The sequence below is a fragment of the Mustela erminea genome, chromosome X (assembly GCF_009829155.1).
Source record: "Mustela erminea isolate mMusErm1 chromosome X, mMusErm1.Pri, whole genome shotgun sequence".
Lineage (NCBI taxonomy): Eukaryota > Metazoa > Chordata > Mammalia > Carnivora > Mustelidae > Mustela > Mustela erminea.
Window position 1 is genome coordinate 41,492,574 of NC_045635.1, and position 23,621 is coordinate 41,516,194.

Below are 23,621 nucleotides of genomic sequence, written 5' to 3' on the forward strand. Positions count from 1 at the left end.
TTTTAAGATTTTATTTATTCATTTGACACAGAGAGATCACAAGTAGGCAGAGAGGCAGGCAGAGAGAGAGAGGAGGAAGCAGGCTCCCCGCGGAGCAGAGAACCCGATGCGGGACTCGATCCCAGGACCCTGAGACCACGACCCGAGCTGAAGGCAGCGGCCCAACCCACCGAGCCACCCCTATTTGGGTTTTGGGTGTTGACTTATAAAAGTTCTTCATATATTTTGGATACTAGCCCTTTATCAGATATGTCATTTGCAAACCTCTTCTCCCATTCTGTAGGTTGCCTTTTAATTTTGTTGATTATTTCCTTTGCTGTGCAGAGGCTTTTTATTTTGATGTAGTCGAATAGTTTATTTTTGCTTTTATTTCCCTTGCCTCAGGAGTCCTGTCTAGAAAAGTGTTGCTACAGCTAATATCAGAGACATTACTGCCTGTGTTCTCTTCTAGGATTTTTATGGTTTCAGGTTTCACATTTAGTTATTTAATCTATTTTGAATTTATTTTTGTATATGATGTAAGAAAGTAGTCCAGTTTTATCCTTTTGCATGTAACTGACTAGTTTCCCAACACAGTTTATGAAAGAGACTTTCTGCCATTGGATATTCTTTCCTGGTTTGTTGAAGATTAATTGACCACATAATTGGGGGCTCATTTCTGGGTTTTCTATTTTCTTCCATTGATCCGTGTGTCTATTTTTGTGCCAGTACCCTATTGTTTTGATAACTACAGTTTTGTAATATAACTTGAAGTCTGGAGTTGTGATACCACCAGGTTTGCTTTCCTTTTTTCAAAATTGCTTTGGCTATTTGGGGTCTTTTGTGGTTCCATACAAATGTTAGGATTGTTTATTCTAGTTCTGTGAAAAATGGTATTGGTATATTGATAGGGATTAGATTAAATGTTAGATTAAATTATTGCTTTGGATAGTATAGACATTTTAACAAAATTTTTTCTTCCAATTCATGAGCAAAGAAAGTCTTTCCATTTCTTTGTGTTGTCTTAATTCCTTTCATCAGTGTTCTATAGCTTTTAGAGTACAGGTCTTTTATCTTTTTGGTTAAGTTCATTATTAGGTATCTTATTCTTTTTGGTGCATTTCTAAATGGGATTTTTTTTTCTTAATTTCTCCTTTTGCTGTATCATTATTAGTATATAGGCATGCCATGGATTTTTGTATATTGATTTTGTAACCTATGACTTTACTGAATTCATTTATCAGTTCTAGTAGTCTTTTGATAGATTCTTTGGGGTCTTCTCTATATAGTATCATGTCATCTACAAATAATGAAAGTTTTACTTCTTCCTTATGAATTTGGATGCTTTCATTTCTTTTTCTTGTCTAATAGCTGTGACTAGGACTTCCAGTACTATGTTAAATAAAAGTGGTGAGAGTAGATATCGTTGTCTTGTTTCTGACCTTAAGCAAAAAGCGCTTACTTTTTCCCCATTGAATTTGATTGTTGTAATGGATTTTTCTTTTTTTTTTTTAAGATTTTATTTATTTATTTGACAGAGAAAGATCACAAGTAGGCATAGAGGCAGGCAGAGAGAGAGAGTAGGAAGCAGGCTCCCCGCTGAGCAGAGTGCCCGATGCAGGACTCGATCCCAGGACCCTGAGATCATGACCTGAGCCGAAGGCAGCAGCTTAACCCACTGAGCCACCCAGGTGCCCAGTAATGGATTTTTCTTATGTAGCCTTTATTATGTTGAGGTATGTTCCCTCTAAACCTACTTTTTTGAGGGCTTTTATCATGAACGGGTGTTATAGTTTTTCAGATACTTTTTCTGTATCTACTGAAATGATCATATAGTTTTTATTCTTTCTCATTGATGTGATGTATCACATTGATTGATTTGCAAATATTAAACCATACTTGCAACTCAGGAATAAATCCCACTTGATTGTGGTAAATCATCTTTTTTTAAAGAAGATAGAAGTTTGTTGGGGCACCTGGGTGGCTCAGTCTTTAAGCATCTGCCTTCAGCTCAGATCATGATCCTGGGGTCCTGGGATCGAGCCCCACATTGGGCTCCCTGCTCAGTGAGAGGACTGCTTCTCTCTCTCCCACTCCCCTTGCTTCTGTTCCCTCTCTTGCGGTGTCTTTCTCTGTCAAATAAATAAATAAAACCTTAAAAAAAAAAAGATAGAAGTTTGTTGAATATACCACAAGGGAATGGCAGGCAGGACAATAAAGCAGAGACTGTCTGCCAGTGAATGACTTTTTAAAATATATTGTTGGAATCAGTTTGATAGTATTTTGTTGAGGATTTTTGCATCTATGTTTATGAGAGATGTTGGCTTATAGTTCTCTCTTTGTGTGTGTGTGTGTGTTTTAAATCTGGTTTTGGTATCAGGGTGATACTTGCCTCATAGAATAAATTTAAAGTTTTCCTTCCTTTTCTGTTTTTTTTTGTAATAGTTTGAAAAGAATAAGTATTAACTTTTTTTAAAATGTTTTGTAGAATTTGTCTGTGATCTGTCCCTGGATTTTTGTTTGTTGGGAGTTTTTTGGTTACTGATTCAACCTCCTTGCTGGTAATTGGTCTGTTCAAATTTTCTATTTCTTCCCATTTCAGTCTTGATAGGTTATATGTTTCTAGGAATTTATCCATTTCTTCTGGGCTGTCCAATTTGTTGGCATATAACTTTTTATAATATTATTTTACAACTGTTTTCTGTGGTGTTGGTTGTTATTTCTCCTCTTTCATCTGTGATTTTTTTATATTTGCGTCTTTCTTTTATGAGTCCAGCTAGAGGTTTGTCCATTTTTGTTGATATTTTCAAAGAACCAGCTCCTGGTTTCATTGATCTGTTCTATTGTTTTAAAGTTTCTATATCATTTGTTTCTGCTCTAATCTTTTATTTCCTTCCTTCTGCTGGTTTGGGGTTTTGTTTGTCATTCTTTTTCTAGCTTCTTTAGGTATAAGGTTAGTTTGTTTATTTGAGCTTTTTCTTCTTTCTTGAGTAAAGAAGGCTCGGCCTTTCTTGCTATAAACTTCACCCTTAGAACTGCTTTTGCTGTGTCCCAAAGGTTTTGGACCATCATGTTTTAATTTTGGTTTGTTTCCATGTACTTTTGATTTCTTCTTTGATTTCTTGGTTGACCCATTCATTATTAGTAGCATGTAGTTGTGGTTGATTTCTAGTTTCATAGCTTTGTAGTCAGAAAAGAAGCATGATATGACTTTGATCTTTTTGAATTTGCTGAGACTAGTGCTTGCTTCAGCAGCACGTGTACTAAAACTGAATTTGCTGAGATTTGTTGTGACCTAATATGGGATCTTTCTGGAGAATGTTCCATGCATACTTGAAAAGAATGTGTATTCTGCTGTTTTGGGATGGAATGATTTGAATATATCTGTGAAATCCCTCTGGTCCGTCGTGTCATTCAAAGCCATTGTTTCCTTGTTGATTTTGTTTGGATGTTCTGTTCATCGATGGAAGTGGTGTGTTAAAGTCCTCTACTGTTTTATTACTATAGATTAGTTTCTTTATGTTTGTTATGAACTACCTTATGTATGTGGATGCTCACATGTTGGGTGTATAAGTATTTATAACTGTCATATTTTCTTGTTGGATTTTCCCCTTTATTATTATATAGGGTCCTTCTTTGTCTCTTGTTACAGTCTCTGTTTTTGTTTTTAACATTCTTTCTCCTGATTCGCTTTTATTCTTTTTAAAAGAAGATTTTATTTGTTTGTTTGTTTGTTTGTTTATTTTAGAGAGAAGAGACAGACAGAGTGCATGGGTGTGAGGAGGGGGAGGAGCAGAGGGGGAGGAAGGGGATAAAGTCTTGAGCAGATTCTGTGCTGAGCAGGGGGCCTGACATGGAGCTCAGTCTCATGACCCTGAGATCATGACCTGAGCCAAAACCAAGCGTCAGATGTTTAACCGACTGAGCCACCCAGGTGCCCCCAGTCTTCATTTTAAAGTCTATTTTTTCTGAAATAAGTATTGCTACTCTAGCTTTGTTTTGACATCCATTTGCAAGATAGGTGTTTCTCCACTCTCTCACTTTTAATCTGCCAGTGTCTTTAGGTCTAAAAGGAGTCACTTGTACACAGCACATACATAGGTCTTTCCTTTTTAATCCATTCTGTGACCCTGTGTTTTTTAAAGTAGGCTGCATGCTCAGCATGGAGTCTAATGCAAGGCCTGAACTCATGACCCTGAGATCAAGACCTGAGCTGAGATCAAGAGTTGGATGCTTGGGGTGCCTGGGTGGCTCAGTTGGCTAAGCATCTAACTTCAGCTCAGGCCATGATCCCAAGGTCCTGGGATCAAGCCCCACATGGGGTGGGGGGAGGGTCCCCGCACATCGGGGAGCCTGCTTCTCCCTCTCCCTCTGCTACTCCCCCACTCATGCTCTCTCTCAAATAAATAAATAAAATACTTAGGAAAAAAAAACAGTTGGAGGCTTAACTGACTGAGCCACCCAGGCACCCCACACCCTATGTCTTTTGATTGGAATGTTCAGTCCATTTACATTCAAAGTAAATTATTATTATTTTTTTTTTAAAAGATTTTATGTATTTATTTGACAGAGAGAGCACAAGCAAGGGGAGTGGCAGGCAGAGCTAAAAGGAGAAGCAGGCTCCCCACTGAGCAGGGAGCTGGATGCCGGGGCTGAATCCCAGGACCAGGGGAATATGACCTGAGCCAAAGGCAGACGCCTAACTGACTGAGCCACTCAGTCGGTCCCTAAGTAATTATTGATAGTATTTATAATTATTTTGTTACTTGTTTTGTGGTTGTTTGTCTCTGATCCTTTCTTCTCTTTCTCTGATGCCTTTCTCTTTTCTTTTTCTGTGTCTATTGGTGGTTTCTGATTTGCGGTTACTATTAGGTTTTTATATAACATCTTCTTCATATAGCAGTCTCTGTTAAGTTGATGGTTGCTTAGGTTTGAACTCGATTTTTGAAACCAGTTTAATAAGTCCTTTCCTAAGAGCCCCTGAAGGGCTGCCTGGGTCTGGGAACCCTGAACCTTCAGTGTCTCCAAGACAACAGCTGGGGTTATAAACGTATAGTTGGGAACTTTCTTGCAGAGTTTGTCGTATGTTGTTTTGTCAAAGAAGTCTAGGTTATTGAACTTGTTCTGGACTTTGCCTTTGGGCCACTTCCTTTAGGCCTGGATTTGTTCACCAGGTCTTTGTCTTTCGTGGCCTACTTTCTGGCATTAAGATCACTTTATGTCCTTCAGTCGCAGAGATAGCTTCAATTATTAATGTCTCATAGGAAGGTATTAAGTGCCTTCCAGTGCAAATTCTCTAGTTCAAAGTCCTCAGAGTAGTTGCTGTGAGGCGTTCACTGGTTTTTGCCGTAAGGCCCAATCTAAGCTCCCTGTGGGGCTACTGCATTGTTTGTCCCTATCAGCGCTTGCTGACTAAGAAAGAATTCCCCGAGAATTTAAACAAAAAGGCATTTATTTGAGCAATTAGACTTGCAATTCAGGAGATACAGATTCAGGTAGAAATCTAGTTATGTTCCAAGGAAAACAAAGAAAGGGGCAAAAGCCTTACAGTGTAGCTCTCTTTCAGGTCCCCCAGGGAAAACGGGGCCCGAAACTAGGTTAACTGGGATTCGTTGGGTTCATACGCACAGGAGGGATTGACAATTGTTAAATCATTTTGGTTCCTTTCAAAGTGAAGTTGGGGATGACTGGGGGACAGGGGCAGGAGGGGGCCCATGGTGAAAAGTTAAGCCCAGGCTGAGGGCTTGCAGCTGGCTGAAAAGTTCAAAAAAAGTTCATGGCTTCTTCAATGAGTATGTGCATAAATTCCTCCTCCCTGATGGCCTCCTGACACTATTTTTAAAAGAGACTCTTATCTAGGCTGGCTCGCTCTATTCTGAAATCTCTTACACGCTCCAGCTCCCGTGCTGCACCATGGGCTCCAGCAATCTTACTGATTCCCATTGAGCATGTCCAATTAACATTGCTTTGAAGGGCAGGCTTCCGCGCCTTCTGGGTCATGCTGTTGGGCAGAGGAAACATTCCCCAGTCAGTTACAGTGTCCATCTCCACAATACAATTAGATTAAAAAAAAAATGCAACCACTTCACATAAAGCCTCTTCAAACACAGCAATTCCCCTACAAACTTTCACCTTAATTTTATCAGCCCTTAGGTAGGGGTGGAAAAGTTCTCCCTTCTCCCCTTCTTGCTTCTTTGGCTGGTCTGATAAGTAAATTAATACAAGACCAATCAAGAGGAGAAAAACACAAGTTTAATCACGTGTATACCTCCCTTATACATGGGACAGACCAGGAAAACTGAGTAACTCCCTGCACCCCCCCCCAAAAGATCAAAGCCATCCCTTTAAATACCACCTTCAGCTAAAGACAAAAGAAACAGAGCACAGGATACTTTGGTATATCTTTTTTTTTTTTTTAAAGATTTTATTTCTTTAACAGAGAGAGAGAGAGAGATCAATCACAAGCAGGCAGAGAGGCAGGGGAGCTGAGCAGAGAGCCCGATGTGGGGCTAGATCCTGGGACCCTGAGATCATGATCTGAGCTGAAGGCAGAGGCTTAACCCTCTGAGCCACCTAGGCGCCCCTGGCATAGGGTTCTTATGCACAGTTAAGTCACCGTCTTCTCTGTGGATAAGAATTTCTAGAGATTGAGGGGCACCCTGCTCAGCGGGAAGCCTGCTTCTCCCCTCCCTCTCCCCCTGCTTTTGTTACCTCTCTAGCTGTCAAATAAATAAATAAAATCTTAAAAAAAAAAGAATTTCTAGAGATTGAGTCATAACCCTCTTCCTGTTAAGGTAACAAAGACTCTTTTGCAAATGGATATTTCTCTTATACATGTAAATGTCTCTTACCAAATGTAACCTCTATTCAATTTTCAGAGTTTCACCTGTGTCTGCTGTTTCTTGAAAGTAAGCAGTTTAAAATAATCCCCAAGCCAAAGAAGCATATTTTGGGGTGGAAAAGCATGCTCCCCTTCGCTTGCATTTCTAACCATAGCCTCCATTAAGACTTCATCGGCAGGTTTTGGTACTACAGCTCTGTATCTGTAAGGCTTCTGTTTCAAGGAGTCCAGAAACTTCTCCATCCCCCTACCATTTTTTTCTACTCTGATGCTAAAGGCCTTTGGCTCCTCAGAGACGGACCCAGCCACGGGGCTCTGGTCCTTTTGTCAACCTTTTTTTTTTTTTAGATGTTATTTTTTCATTAATCTCTATGCCCAACGTGGGGCTTGCGCTCACAAACCCCAGATTTAGTCGCAGGCTCCAGTGACCAAGCCAGCCCCAGGGCTTTTGTCAACTTTTAACTTGATTAATTTGCCTAACCATTGATCCATGGGATTGCTGGTCGGGTTTCTTATAGGAATCTCTACCTCCTGACTTTTCAAATTGCTTCTAACTGGGGTAAATAAAGCAGAATTGTTTGAGGCCCTTTGATATTGGGATACTTGCGGTGGTGGTGGTGGGGTCCCTTCTGGCCACCCAACCCTTGGTAATAGCTTTGGTATTGCTACCTTCGGTAGTGTTGTATTAAAACCTCTGCTTTAACCCCCTCAATGTCTGTTTCATTCATCCCATCTCTTACTAACCATCTAAAGATTTCCGCCCTGCTGGGACAAATCCCATGACTCTCCCCCGTTTTGCTCCTAAATTATTTGCTTTCTTCACCCCACTTCTAAACAACTGTTAAAAAATTTTCCACCTGGTGGGGGAAGAGTCCTCGGATTGTGCCCTCGGAATCTCCCCCCCCATTCACTTGTTAATGACCCTAATGTTCATTAGCATCTGTAAGACCCGGGAGGGGAAGCTGAGACTCCAAATTCAATAAGGCTTCCGGAGCTGTTTTTAAGTTCTGCCACAATAAGGTTGTCTGCGGTGCCCCGTGAAAGGGGGCCCCTTAATCACAGCATTTATCTTGACCTGGGGAGTGAGCTGCGAGTCCTGGATCAAACCAGACATGCTCTTCCGCTCGGCAGCACTCAAAGACCACGGACGCAGCTCCTAAGGAAATGATTCTCATAATTCATTTTGGTAAAGGCTCTTCTGGAAGCTGAGGGCACCCCTATCTACAAAAGGAAACAACCCCCTCTCCCTCCGATCCTCTCCCGCCAGTTTCAATCGTTTCCCGGCTTTGCCCATCCCCCACCTGGGTTTTTTACCTTGGGGGCGGCTTTGATGCCGGGGGCTGAAGCTTAGACTGAAATCTGAGCTTGGGCTAGCAACAGAGCCGGAGCCGGCATTCTCTCTGATTTTTTGTTTAGCTATTACAGATGACAATAACCAAGGGATTGAAGATTTGGCCTTTTATTACTTCGTTTTCTTCTTAGCTTCTCATTCTTTCCTTATGCATTCAGTGAACCAACCGCCTGCGAGTTGGATGCATTTTTAAATTTCATTGGTAATTTTTTATCTTTAGTAACTGAGCACCGCATAGCTTCGGCTCTAAACCTTAAGTGACCACGTGGCCACCCCAGAATCAAACCTGCCTCACCCCCACCCCCACCCCCTTATCCTTCCCTCTCCAAACCACTTGTTTCCAAGGGCCATTCTTAGCAAATCCCACGTATCTGGTACCAAACTACGTAGGGTTCCTGGACCCAATTCCAATGCGGGGCGGGGGTGGGCTTCTGACACCACTGCGGGCAATTCTGATTCCGTTTACCCGGAGGTGGCCCCAGGCTCTGCAGATTAAGGGTTCAGTCCTACAAGACTCCCCCCCACGCCCCAGCCTGCCACAGACACACTTCAGATGGCAGTCACAGGCTCAGATTACCTGTACTTCTGACCATCTGGCTACAAACCGGAGATTCTCACGACCCCTCCTTAGGCTCCATTAATTTGCTACAGCAGGTCACATAACTCAGGAATATTTTTGTTACTAGAGTACCAGCGTTAAAAAGAAAGCTACCGGCCCCAAATTGTATCCCATAGGGTTACGACCCCAAGTCAGTAAACCAAGACTTAATACCTAACCCTAACTGCAGTTTCAACCCCCTGGTAATGTAACCTTTAACCAGTCAACCTGGGAATTTCCTGGTCAGCAATAGGAAATTTACTGAGAGACTCCTTCCATTCCACCCCGCACACCCCCCCCCCCCCCAAGGCAGGTGACCTTGCCTGAAACCATGGAGTCTTTGCTAATAATTTCCTTTTTCCCACTGCCTCTCTATCTTTAAAGACTTTTCCGTTTCTGTAATCCCTCGGACTTGCTAGACGGTAGACGGGTTGCTGTCCAATTCAGGAGTCAATTAATAAAGCCAATTAGATCTTCAAAATGTACTTGGTTGAATTTTTTTAAATTTTTGTTATTTTTTTAAGATTTTATTTATTTGTTTGAGAGAAAGAGAGAACGAGCTGAGAGAGGGCAGAGGGAGAGGGAGAAACAGGCTCCCCGCTGAGCAGGAAGCCCAAAGCCACAGCAGGGCTCCATCCCAGGATCCTGGGATCATGACTGGAGCCGAAGGCAGACGCTTAACTGACTGAGCCACCCACACGCCCCTTTGTTGTCATTTTTACTGAGAGCTTTTGTTTTTTTAAGTTAAAAATTAGGATATAGGGCGCCTGGGTGGCTCAGTGGGTTAAGCCGCTGCCTTCGGCTCAGGTCATGATCTCAGGGTCCTGGGATCGAGTCCCGCATCGGGCTCTCTGCTCAGCAGGGAGCCTGCTAACTTCTCTCTCTCTCTCTGCCTGCCTCTCAGTATACTTGTAATTTCTCTCTGTCAAATAAATAAATAAAATCTTTAAAAAAAAAAAAATTAGGATATAGTTGACATATAACATTGTGTAAGTTTAAGGTGGATAATGTGTTGATTTGATACATTTATATGTCGGGGACCGCCTCCGGCCAGGAAAGTCCCCACCATTACAAGATGGCGCTTGGCTCACTGCCAGCAAAATATGCTGCAAGTATACAACAAACTTTCTGGTGAAGCCCGCCTAAAGGAGGACATAGTCATTGGCTGTTTCAAATTTAATCAGCATAGTAACAGGACTCTCATTGGCTCTCTCCGTTGCTTGGCCCCTTATTGGTCACCCTGCCGCATATAAGCTAAGGAAGTTGACGAAATAAACCGGAAATGAAGCATTAACACCGAACTAGGCTTCTTGTCTTCCTTGCCGGTCGAGGGCGACATTTATATATTACAGTATGATCACTCCTGTAACATTAGCTAATACCTCCATCCTGTCGCAGTTACCCTTTCTTTTTTTATGGTGAGAACATTTAAGATCTACTCTCCTAGCAGTATTCAAGGATATTGATGTCGGGAACAGAGGCAAAAGAAAAAAAAATAAATTTCCTTACTGCTTACAGCCCACTGACAAGTTCTTGAGACAGGCAGAGCAACCTTTCCCTAGCTTAATACTTAGCTAAGGGCAAAAGCCACCTTCACATCATCCCAACCCCCCAGGATCCTGTAAATCTCCTTAACAGAAAAATTCCTTTGGAAACTTCCTTTATCTCTACCCCCTAAGACGTATCTTAGCAGTCATCCTCCAAGCATAGGCTTGCCGATATCCATCTGAAGGGTCTCATGACTAAGGTTGAACTAGACAGTAGTAAATGACCTTATCTTCAACAGCGGCCCCTCAAGGTCCAGCAAACCTTGCTTCCAAATTCCTTAGAGACTTACACTATCCCTAACTCCCTCCCAACTTGAAAGTGTATAATCAGCCACTTCTCACAACCCCAGTGCAGCTCTTTCTGTCCATGGGGCCTGTCACCATGCTTTAATAAAACCACCTTTTTGCACGGAAGACATCTCAAGAATTCTTGCTTGACCTTTCACTCCTGAATCCCCGAATTTTCACATCAGATATGATACCCTTAGCTATATTCATCACGCTGTGCGTTAGATACCCAGAACTTATTTATCTAAGAGTTGCAGGTTTGTCCCCTTAAACAACATCTCCCCAACTCCCTCACCCAATCTGCTGTCATTTAAATGGGTGTTCCCCTAGAGCTAATGCTTTGTTTCTCTCTGGTTGCTTTCAACGTATTTTCATTGTCTTTAGTTTTCAAAAGCTTAATTATGATATATCTTGATGTGAATTTGGGGTGGGTTTATCCCATTGAGATTGCCTCAGCTCCTTGGATCTGTAGGTTTGTGTCTTTTGACAGATTTGGAACATTTCGGCAGTTATTCAAGTGTTCTTTTGGCCTCGCTTTTTGTCACCCTTCTGGAACATCTACGATATGAATGCTAGGTGCTTTTTTTTTTTAAGATTTTATTTATTTATTTGCTAGAGAGAGAGAGCGCGAGCGCACACGCGCGCAAACACAGGCAGACAGAGTGGCAGGCAGAGGAAGAGGTGGAAGCAGGCTCCCTGCCGAGCAAGGACACTGGGATTATGACTGGAGCCGAAGGCAGCTGCTTAACCCACTGAGCCACCCAGGCATCCCAAATGCTAGGTGTTTTGTTACTGTTTCTCAGTTCAGCATTTCCTTCCTTTCTTCCTTCCTTCCTTTCTCTCTCTCTCTTTCTTTCTTCCTTTCTTCTTTTAATTGACAGAGAGAGAGAGAGAATGAGAGAGAACACAAGTAGGAGGAGTGAGAGAGGGAGAAGCAGTCTTCTCACTTAGCAGGAAGCACAATGCGGGATCATGACCTGAGCTGAAGGCAGATGCTTAAGAACTGCGTCACCCTGGTCCCCCATCTGTTCAATATTTTCAATCAGTTTTCTCTCTGTTGTTCAGATTGGGTTAATTCTATTGATTAGTTTTCAAATTTAATGATTCTATATTCTGTCATCTCCACTCTACTATTGAGGCCATGGTGGTGGGGAGCGGGGCGGGGGGAGGACGACAGGCCCCAAAATGGAGTCATCTGTGCTAAACTCATATCACCAAATAGAGACTTAGTTCCTAACCTAACTGCAGTTTCAGTCTCTCCCAGGAATGTAATATAAACCAGTCAGCTAGAATTTCCTGGTCAGCACTAATGAGGTAATTACTTGTAGACCTCCGTCACCCCTCAAAGGAAGGTGACCTTGTCTGAAACAATTCACTCCTTGCTAGTAACTTCCTTGTTCTGCCTTCTTCTACCTATAAAAATCTAATGTTTTGTACAGCTCCTCAGAGCTGTTTTTTATTGCATAGATGGGATACTGCTAGATTCATTAATGATTGAATAAAGCCAATTAGAGGTTTAAAGGTACTCAGTTCAATTTTGTTCTTTAAAAAGCCCATCTAGTGAGATTTTTATTTCTTTTATTGCATTTTTCAGTTCTATAATTGCCATTGGGTTTAAAACAACAACTTCTATTTCTTTGCTGAGATTTTTCTTGTTTTTTCGTTTGTTCCATGAGAATTTGCAGATTTTATAACTGTTGAAACATTTTGATGATGGCGGCTTTAAAATCCTCAGCAGATAATTGGAACATCTGGGTCATCTCCGTGTTGGCACCAGGTTTTCTTTTCCCATTCAAGTTGTGATTTTCTTTGTTCTTGGAATGAAGGAGAATTTTCTATTGTATCCCAGGCATTTGTCTATGATGTTAGGAGACTCTGCGTCCTATTAAAATCTTTTATCACCCTGTTTAGGTTTAGGATGTGGGCTTTGACCTAGTTTTTGTGCTGTAGTTCTAATAGAAGTTCTTTTTAAAAATTTTTATTAATTTATTTGTCAGAGGGAGAAAGCACAAGCAGGGGGAGCAGCAGGCAGAAGGAGAAGCAGGCTCCTCACTGAGCAGGGAGCCCGATGCAGGACTTGATCCCACAACCCTGGGATCATGACCTGAGCCAAAGGCGGATGCTTAACTGATTGAGCCTCCCAGACATCCCCAATGGAAGTTTAATTTTCAGAAAGTTTGTGGTGTAATTTTCATCTGCTTGGTCTATCTGGTATCTCTGGGGCTTCCATTTGTCTCTGTTTGTTCTGCCTGAGGGGGTGGAAAAGATTTCTACAGGCCAGACTTCTGGGGTCTCTCAGTGGTAGAGGGATGTGATGAGCTCCCCTGATCACTACTTCATGGCTGCCCAGGTGTCTCTGTGCAGGGAAGGGGAATCTTTGGCCCGCACATTCAAAGTGGCATCTTGAGGCATGATGCTTGTTGTGGCTGAGCCCCTTTTGCTGCTTCTGCCTGCTTGCCCCAGTACCCCTGGTAATGTGGAGGATTTTCCAAGTCTGGTTGCCTGGTTGATTTCATGCACTTGCCTTGTGCCTCCTATTGCGGGAAGGGAATCTCAGGTCTTGGGGGCTTTCAAGGGAAGGGGAGTTTTCCAGGCCTGGTGTCTTGCTGTGGCTGCCTCCCTCTTACAGCTTCCCCCTGCTTGCTGCAGTGTTGGTGGGGGAGGGAAGTCTGGGGCCCAATGGAGAAAGAGAGAACTTCTCATGGCCACTTATTGTAAGAAGGCTCCCAGTCCATCCCCTTGTGGTTACTGGGTTTGCCTCATGTTGTCAGAGGGTCTTCCATTTGAACCTCCTTGAGCTGCCTCGTGTTCCTAGGTTGGGTGTTAGAAAATGCCTGGCCTTAGTTCCCTTCTCCTGGGATGGAGGATGGAATGTAAGATACCCTGAAGTTGTACTGTTCCTCCAGTCCTGGGATCCTAAATGAATTCACCTTCTTGGGAGCCTGGTGGTTCAGTCAGTTAAGCATCTGCCTTCGGATCAGGTCATGATCTCAGGGTCCCAGGATCGCACCCTGCATCTGGCTCCCTGCTCAGTAGGGAGCCTGCTTTTCCTTCTATGCTATCTCTCTCTGAAGAATAAATAAATAAGATCTTTTAAAAAACAAACTCACTTTAATTTTTTTTTTTTTACCACCCTTCATAGTTTTCTCTTGATGCTCTCCTGTTTTGTTTCTAGGGTTGATAGTTGCGCTTAGCAGGAGGGAGCAGTGAGAAACGGGTCTCTGCTATCCTGTTGTGACTGGAAAACTCTATTTTTTAACCATTAACAACTCTCAGGGCTGACCTCAGACCCAGGCTTCTGTTCATTCTTCCACCATCCTTGCTACATTGGTCTGTCCTTGAAGGTGGGCTTCTGTCAACAATCCATCACCGTTTCCCATCTTTTATATATCTTCAACCCTGGCTTCTGTGAACTCTTCTACCATCCGCGCCTACCTGGTCCACAACTCAAAACCATTCGTCTATAACTCGACCACCATCAGTGGCATATTGTCTAGAATTATGCCATTTGATATGGTAGACACCAGCCACATGTGGTTATGGAATACTTGAAATGAAACTAGTGAGATTGAGAATTGAATTTTAAATGTTATTTATTTGAATTAACTAAACATTTATTTTATTTTTTAAAAAGATTTTATTTATTTGACACAGAGAGAGAGATCACAAGTAGACAGAACAGCAGGCAATGAGAGAGAGAGAAGCAGGCTTCCTGCTGAGCAGAGAGCCCCATGCGGGACTCCATCCCAGGACCCTGAGATCATGACCTGAGCTGAAGGCAGAGGCTTAACCCACTAAACCACAGGCACCCTTAACTAAACATTTAGTTTAGTGGCTCAGTGGGTTAAGCCTCTGCCTTCAGCTTAGGTCATGGTCCCAGGGTCCTGGGATCAAGCTCTGAGTTAGGCTCTCTGCTCCGCGGGGAGCCTGCTTCCCCCTCTCTCTCTGCCTGCCTCTCTGCCTACTTGTGATCTCTCTCTCTGTCAAATGGATAAATAAAATCTTTTAAAAATAAAATAAAATAGATACTCAATTCAGTTATCAGAAAACTTTTCAAATATGTTTGGACGAATTTGTGAATATTAATCTGTGCTTTCAAATTTAAATGTTATGAAATCTAAATACAAATCAAGTATTTCTGGTGGAAATTTAGTATTCAAACTGAGGCATATTGTTAAGTATAAAATACACATCTGATTTCGCAGACTTATTTACAACAAAAAGGATGCCAAATATCTCATCAGCAATTTAAAAAACTGATTACAAGTCGAAATGATGTTTTGGATATGTAGTTTAAATAAAATACATCATGACATTTCATTTGTTTCTTTTTCTTCCTAATGTGTCACCTGTCTGCAGCCCCTCATGCTGTTTCCTCCTCCCCTCCCACTTGAGTTGGACATGGAGGCTTGTTGTTTTTCATCAAAGCAATTTAGATTCTCCAGGCAACAGGGAAAGGCTTCATTCTTATGGATATAATTTGGTACAGCAAAGTTATTTCTGCATAGTGACAGGGATGTTCACATTTCATTGGCCAGGGAAACTAAAGCCCGCCTCCCCCGCGGAGTCATTGGCCAGCTGCAACCTCTGTCCAGAGCAGCCCCAGGCTTTACCCCTCACACAGCATCAGGTATCTACACCCCCTCAGACGGGCCCTGCCCCCTCCCTGCATTGGACAATAGGGACTTCTGGTTTACAGACCTAGCAGCCTTATTTGAGTGGAGAGGCCAGAGCCTCCTATGCTCAGCCATTCCCTAACTGTTCCTTCAGTCTACAGCTTCTCTGGTGTCCCTTTGGCTGGCTCATTTCTCATGGCGTTGATACTCAGCACATAGCAACAGGAGCTTCTCCTTAGTAACAGGCTGCTGCTTCAGCTCATTGGCCACCAGGAACTAGACCCCACCTCTCTTACACAGCCATTGGCCAGCTGTACCATTTATCTACAACCCACAGACTTGGTCTAGATTCAAATTGCTGGCTTCTGTTAACTCTTCCACCACCACTGCTCATGGAGCTGGCCCTTGAACTCAGTCATTTGTGATCTAATCCACCACCAAAGACCTTCTTGTCAAAATCTAAACTCTGGACCCCTTTTAACATTTCTACCTCCTCTGGACCAATTTCTAACCCCATCTAATATTGTTCTGGTCTGATTTAGAGCTCTGATAACTTTCAACCATTAGTGCTTTTCTGACATGGTTTAGCACTCAGCCTTCAATTAATTATTCCTACATCAATGCCCCTTTGATCCGAAGCTTCAATCCAGGTCTGTTAAATACTCCACCATCAGTGTATACCAGGACTGATCTCAAACGTGACCTCTGAACCCTTCCAACATTAATGACCTTGATAAAGCCTACCTCATAAAGACCACCAGGGGCCCATCCATAGTCTGACATTAATGGGCCTGTTAACTTGCTGCAGCAAGGGAGACCACACACCATAAGGACTGTGAGGGAATCTCACCTAGGGCAGACAACTTGTTCAAGTTTGTCTGGGACTTTCCTGGTTTTAGCATTGATTGTCCCTTGGCCCAGTAAATCCCTCAGTTTTAGGCAAACAAGGATGGTCGATCACCTTAGACTTTGCAAACAAAGGAGGAAATGGGATTACTATAGGGTTTTGGGAAAGAGTTGAGTTAAGTTAAACCTTAAATGAGGGACACCTGGGTGGTCAGCTCAGGTCATGATTTGGGGTCCTGGGGTCAAGCCCCACTTCAGGTTCTCTGTTCGGCAGGGAAGCCTGCTTTGTCCTCTGCCTGCCACTAAACCTGCTTGTGCCTGTACACTCTCCCTCTGACAAATAAGTAAATAAAACCTTAAAAAAAATTTCAGTGAAGCAGGGTTTTGATTAGCCCAAAGCAAAGCAAGTTGGTATATAAAAGAGTCAATATTAAGTCTGGACTGTGAAATGGATTCAGGGGCCTTTTTATCTGGAAACACTCAAGTAAAAATATATATGACATGTTCACTCCAGATGCCCCTTATTTGAGCCTCTGAAGCTGGGCTGGAAATTGAAGTTGCTCCTCTATGTCAAAGTGACTTGGATCCTCCAGGCAGAGTAGGATGTTTTATTCTTATTGATATAATTTCAAATAGCAAAGTTTCTGATAGTCTATGATTTTAGAGAAGTTTTCTTAGCAGGACCAGGACTAGGGTGAGTCACCTCCAAAAGCAAAATTTAAGGGGGCATGAAAAAAACTCAGTAATCAAGATAAATATCATTCAGTATAATGTTTTCTTTTTAAAAATTTAATTGATTAATTAGAGAGAGCACAAACAGGGGAAGCGGCAGGCAGAGGGAGAAGGAGAAGCAGGTTCTCTGCTGAGCAAAGAGCCCAGTATAGGGTTTGATCCCAGACCCTGGGATCATAACCTGCTTAACTGACTGAGCCAGCCAGGTGCACCAGTGCAGTGTTTTCAAAAGTCAAAATTAATGCAAAAATCCATGATGAACAAAATACCAAAACTTTAAATGCTTATATTGTTATCTATTGCTGCACAACCAATTACTCTTAAACGTAAAGGTTTAAACAACAAACATTTATTATTTCACAGTGTCTGTGGGGTTAAGAACTTGGGAGAGGCTTGGGTTCAAGATTCTGTTTCAGGGTCTCTAACTGAGGTTATAGTTAAAGTTGTTGCCTGGGGCTGTAGTCCTTGAGGCTGGAGTCTGGCTCATTCATATGACTATAGGCTAGAGGCCTCAGTTCCTCACTGGTTATTGGTAGGTGTGCTTGGCATATGGGCCTCTCCAAAGGCTGCCTGCCTTAGTGTCATTATGACACAGCGGCTGGTTTCTCCCAGAATGAGTGATATGAGGGATGAAGAGAGACAGAAAGAGAAAGAGTGAGAGGACACACAGAAGCCTCAGTCTTTTATAGTCTGTTCTCTGAGGTGACAAACCATCACTTCTGACTTTGGAACCCTGGGCCTCCATTAACAATTCCCTGTCTCTACCTTAGGAAAATATGAACTTTCAACATCATCAATCTCCCTGGTTTGATCTAAAAACATCTGTTAATGACTTTGCCAGAAATCACCCTCTTGTTTTACTGACCATAAGCCCAGCCTCGGGAGCAATCTTCTACCATGAATGAACTTGTACTTTTGATGGTCCTCAGGTCCAGTTCTTGAACTTGGGCCTCTGTTATTCTTCAGACATAATTTCCTCTCAGGTTTGTGCTGGAACCCAGTCATCTGAGACCTATGTCTGTTTTGGAGGTCTAATCCAAAGGACATTGATGGTAGAAAAGTCAACCTTGGTCCAATAGTTGAGATACAGACCAGAGAGGTATTGATAGTGGAAAATTAACAAATGCCTACTCTCAGTCTATAAAAAAGGGGCACATATGGTAAACGAGTTAACAGCATCTTGGATTCATGGTCAAAATACAGAGATACTAATGATGAAATGATTAATAGAGCACATGAATTTAGATCAAGAGTGCAACAAGGTGTTGGTAGAGTTGAAAAAGATCCAGGTTTGAGTTCAGCCCAGGAGGCATTGATGGTAGAAGTTAGCACAGTCCAGGATCTGAGATGTTGCCCAAAAGTCATGACAAGAATATTTTGGAAATTTCTGTAGAAGTGTGTGTGCTACAATAATATTCTCACATTTGCTACTCTTTCTTCCACTCAGTTCACAAATACTGAGAGGGTGACACTCTAATTCTCCTGATTGTTGTGCTGAGACCCAGGCAGAGGGTCTGAATGTTCCTAGGGGACCCAGCAATCCATGCCCAAGCTTAGCTAGGGCCTACCTGTTGTGTCTGAAATGCCTTCAACAGACAAGAGCCTTCTACCTCTTGTCAGAGAAGGCCTGCAGGAAGGGTATATGTAGGAGTAGGTTTTAAAGAATGTTTAGATTAGGAGTTCGGAGGTGAAGAACACGTAGAATTCTCTCTTCTCTCCCAAGAGTACATAGTAGCTCCTAAAGTCCCATGTAAGAGAGATTACGAGGCTGCAAACTGGTTGACAGGAGGAGTTAGGGGCATGTTTCCGAGATGTATTTTCGGGGACAGTATGCTTACTATATTTTAAAAATATTTTTCTATTGGCTATTTGCTTAAAAATATTAGTTGTCTATATCAAAGGTTATTATTATTATTATTTCTAGCCACTATCATTTTAGTGGGCGTAATGGCAGTAATGGAGACTGAGGAGGTTTCAATTCCCTTCTACACCAATTCCAGCACATCAAAATAATGTATCACTATGACTCCTCCCCACTCTTCTCCAGTGGTATCACCCAGGAGGGGATCAACAATAACCTAACTTTCCCCACCTCTTGCCAGGAGTATCTCCAAGGAGAGAACTGTACCACACCGACTCCTTCCCTCTTCTGCCCAGTGGTATCTGCCGGGGGGGGGGGGGACTGTACCATTCTAATTTCTCCTGTCCTCCGAGTGACATCTTCCCGGAGGAAACTAATCCTGTTCTTTCCCCTCTCCCCAGTGGTGTCTCCCTTAGAGATAAGGTCACATCTCCCCTGCCCCCGGCGCCTCCGCTTCTGTAAACTTTGCACAGACCTACAGAACCCAGTTCCAAAGACCAACTTCTCCCGGACGCTTGCCCTGAACAACGCCCCCCGCCCCCGCCTTCGGTGGAACAGCCCACTGTACGGAATGGGCGTTAAGATGGCGGCCTCCATGGAGGAAAGCCTCGGCACAGCCATGTTCCTCGCCCAACAACGCCGCTCATGGACAAAATCCCCGCAGATCCGTAACTGCACCTTGCTCAGAGTGAGTAGACCACACAGCATCACAGCCATTCCGATGTGTGCGAGACCAACACCACAGAAGGGGCACTGTCAGGGGTGAGGACAGGAAACGGAAGTGGCTCTCAGAGGACGTTTAAGTCTTGTTGGCGCGCGGCGCTAAAGCGAGTGCACGAGGTTTTAAGGCGTGACAGTCATCAGTGATTTTGAGGTGATGGCTTTGTTGGCTTTTGGGAATGACGAATTGTCAGTTTGTAAGGTCCATTGGTGGGGAGTTGCAGAATCTGGTGAATGGGAATCTGTGCAGGTCAGGGATGGGGGTTTCTGGGATAGTCAGTTTTTAGATTCCTTGCTGCGTCTTGTTGTCAAATCTTAGTAGAGTGTGTTTAGGTTTTTTCCTTATCAATCTCCCCAGAGGCGTGCGAATCTTACTAGTCTTTCCAAAGAACCAACTTTTGGCCTTGTCGATCCTCTCTGATGTACCTTTGTTTTCTATTTCTGTAATTTCTGCGCTTATCTGTACCACTTTCTCTTTAACTTCTTAAATTGGATATTAATTCATTAATGTTCAGCCTTTCTTCTTTGTTAAAAACCATTTAGAACATGAATTTCTCTTTAAGAATCTCTTCAGCTGCATTCCACAAAATTTTACATACACCATCTTATTATTACTGAGATTTGTGTTTCTTTTTTATTATTTATATTACCTTAATAAAATGCATTTTGGAAGGGTTGACATTTTTATTACATCTTATCCAAGGATATGGTATATCTGTGTGACTGTTTTATATTTGTTAATTTTTTTTAATTGTAGAAGTCCAACTCCTTAAATATATTTTGTGTATTTCTTGCTGTCATTAGTAATGGGTTTTTTCCCATTTTTATATGATCACTGCTGTTGTAGAGGGAAAACTATCTGCTCTTATAATTTTATCTGGTATCCAGCCCCTTTTCAAATTGCCCTATGAATGCTAGTAGTGTCTGTTTTTTCTTTGTATAAAATCATATCATTGGCAAAAGAAAGCTACATTTTCATTTCCTTGCAATATCCATTCTTATTGTTTCATCTTCCTTGGTGTGAGCTAGAGCCAGCAAAACAATTGTGAGTTCTATTAGACATCCCTATCTTGTTGATAATTTTAATGGCAATAGCTTCTTCATTTTACTTTTTAGCATAATAGTCCAGGGCTGTGTTTTGTAAATGATTTTTGTGATATTTAAATGGGTTATATCTTCCCTAATTTTAGCTGGAGTCCTATTGGTAACGTCTCCTGAATAATGTCAAATGCTTTTCTGGTGTAAGTTAATAGCAACATGCCCCCCCCCCCATTTGTTGATTAATAAATATTATTAATGTTGAACCGTCTCTGGAAAGAAGAGGCTAAGAGCTTCCTGTAGAAGAATATAAGAGGGATTTTTCACTCTAAAATGGAAAAATAATTGAAGAGGGCAGAAGAGATACCTTTCATTCAGATTACCAGGTTTCCAAGTTTCCTGTCAGTCACCCCTCAGGTCCCCATCGACTTTAGCACCATTTGCTGCCCCAATTCTGCCCTCCCTGCAAACTCAGGTCCACCTTGAACCTAGAATTGAGGAATAGGCTGGATAGGTAAGGTGTGACGCTCCCTGGGGAGCCGCCACAGAATAAAGGACTCTGAGGTCATTCATTTGACTTCAGATATCTTGATCGTTTTCATAATCCACCCTAACGCCCAGAGTGGGGGTTGCTGAACTTTGTGGTGTAAATGTGGAATGACACTGATCACACGGATGCTGTCCTTTTAGGATTTCTTGCTGTCTCTGTGGAGCTGTTGAGGTTTCTCCTTACTGGAGGCTGCGGGATCTTCCATTCATTCTGACCGCAGCCCATATACCGACTCCCCTCCAGCTTTGGAAGGTGGGCTGAGACCCAGGGTGAACATGTCAGCTAATAGGAAATCACCCCAGAGGCTCCCTGCTCTGGTTCCAGGACTGCCTGGCAGATCATTTGAGGTAAGGAGGAGGAGCCTACTTTAAAAGTTTTTCTTTTTTTTAAGATAAATTTTTAAATTTTGAGATAATCGTAGATTCCAATGCAATGTACCATTTACCCAGTTTCCTCTAATGGGAACATCATGCAAAAGCCTTGGTATAGTATCACAACTAGGATATTGACATAGGAACATTTCCATCATGACAAGGACCCCTCATCTTGCCTTTTAATAGACACAACCACTTCCCTCCTCCCCCACTCCCTCCTTAACTCCTGACCATCACTGAGCTATAAGTTTGTCATTTCAAGCATGACATATAAATGGAATAATACAGTAGGTAACTTTTTGGGACTGGCTTTTTTTACACAGCATAATTCTCTGGAGATTCATGCAGATTGTTGGGTATATGAATAGCTTGTTCCTTTTTATTGCTGAATAGTATTCCCTGGTATCAATGTACCACAGTTGGCTTAACCAACCTCTTGTTGAAGGACATCTTGGCTGTTTCCAGTTTGGGGCTATTATGAATAAAGATGCTATGATTGTTTGTGTAAGGATTTTGTGTGAGACGAATGCACGTGAATGCAATGGCTAGATTGTATGCTAAGTGCATTTCAAACAATTGACTTAATTTTTTTTTACTACAGCTTTAGATTTATAGAATAATTGAGAAAATAGTACATGTAATTCCATGTACCACTCTGTCTCCTCCATAGTTTCCCCATGATTATTATCTTGCATTCGTGTAGTACATTGGTTACAATGAACTAATATGGATACCCTGTTATTAATTATAGTCTATAGTAAGGTTCATTCTTCGTGTTGCACATTCTTTAGGTTTTGACAAATGCGTAATAATATATACTCGTCATTACAGTTTCATATGGAACAGTTTCGTCTGTGCCTCAGCTGTTCATCCTTTCTCTCCCTAGGTCTGAGCCTCTGTTTTTTTTGTTTTATTGTCTCTGTATAGTCTTACCTCTTTTAAGGTGTCATATAGTGGGACTCATACAGTCTACAGCCTTTTCAGATTAGCCTCTGTCACTCAGCAGTTTGCATTTTATTTATTTATTTTATTAAAAAATTTTTTTAAAGATCTTTATTTTTTTGACACAGAGAGAGGCAGAGGGAGGGAACACAAGCAGATGAGTGGGAAAGGGAGAGCAGGCTTCCCGCTGAGCAAGGAGCCCGAGGTGGGGCTCGATCCCAGGACCCCAGGATCATGACCTGAGCTGAAGGCAGATGCTTAAAGACTGAGCCACCCAGGCGCCCAGCAATTTGCGTTTTAGCTTCCTCCATGTCTTTTTGTGGCTTTATATCTCGTTTATTTTTATCACTGAATAATATTCCAGCATATGGATGTACCACAATTTGCTTATCCATTCACCTATCGAAGGACATCTTAGTTGTTCCCAGTTTGGGGCAATTACGAATAAAGCTGCTATAAACATTTATATACAGGTTTTTGTGTGGACATATGTTTTCAGTTCACATGGGTAAATAAGTAGGAGTGCAATTTTGGGTCATACGGTAAGACCGGCTTTACAAGAAACTGTCAAACTGTCTTCCTAAGTTCTTCACCATTTTACGTTCAAACCAGCAATGAACGAGAACATTCCTATTGTTCCATATCCTTGTCAGCATTTGGTATTGTTGGGCTTTTGAATTGTAACTGTTCTAATAGGGGTATAATGGTATCTCACCATTGTTTTGATTTATAATTCCCTAATGAAAAATGATGTTGAACATAGTTGTACGTGTTCATTTGCCATCTGTATATTTTCTTTGGTCAAATGACTATTCAGAACTTTTTTCCTTTTTTTTAAAGATGTATTTATTTATCTGAGAAGGGACATCTGGGTGGCTCAGTCCTTTGGGTGTCTGCCTTTGGCTCAGGTCATGATCTCAGGGTCCTGGGATGGAGCCATGTGTTGGGCTCCCTGCTCAGTGGGGAGCCTGCTTCTCCCTTTCCCTCTACCCCTCCCCACTGCTTGTGTGCTCTCTTTCAAATAAATAAATAAATGAACAAACACAATATTTTTGAAAGTAAAATTTTATTTATTTATTTGAGAGAGAAAGAGCGCATGCGTGTGCACACATGCACACAGCGTGCAAGTGGGGAGTGGGAGGGAGGGAGGGAGGGAGATGAACAAACAGATTCACACTGAACATGAAGCCTGACTTGGGGCTTGATCTCATGACCCTGAGATCATGACCTGAGCTGAAATCAAGAGTCGGATGCTTAACTGACTGAGCCACCCAGGAGCCCTGGATCTATTTCCTTTCTGTTTGTTCCACTGATATATTTGTCTATTCTTCACCCATA

At 42.3% G+C, this 23,621-nt stretch overlaps 1 protein-coding gene across 5 annotated transcripts in view; it reads left to right on the forward strand.

Annotated features, from left to right (window-relative positions):
- The first annotated feature begins 19,244 nt into the window (after positions 1–19,244).
- Positions 19,245–23,621, forward strand: part of ZNF157 (zinc finger protein 157) — a 30,782-nt gene continuing 26,405 nt past the window's right edge. For 3 of the 5 annotated variants that reach the window (XM_032330459.1, XM_032330462.1, XM_032330461.1), the window contains exons 1-2: positions 19,357–19,533; positions 21,108–21,314. In XM_032330459.1, coding sequence (XP_032186350.1) covers positions 21,243–21,314 — 72 coding nt within the window. In that variant the 5' untranslated portion in view covers positions 19,357–19,533; positions 21,108–21,242. The other 2 variants (XM_032330460.1, XM_032330463.1) reach the window with 2 other exon arrangements.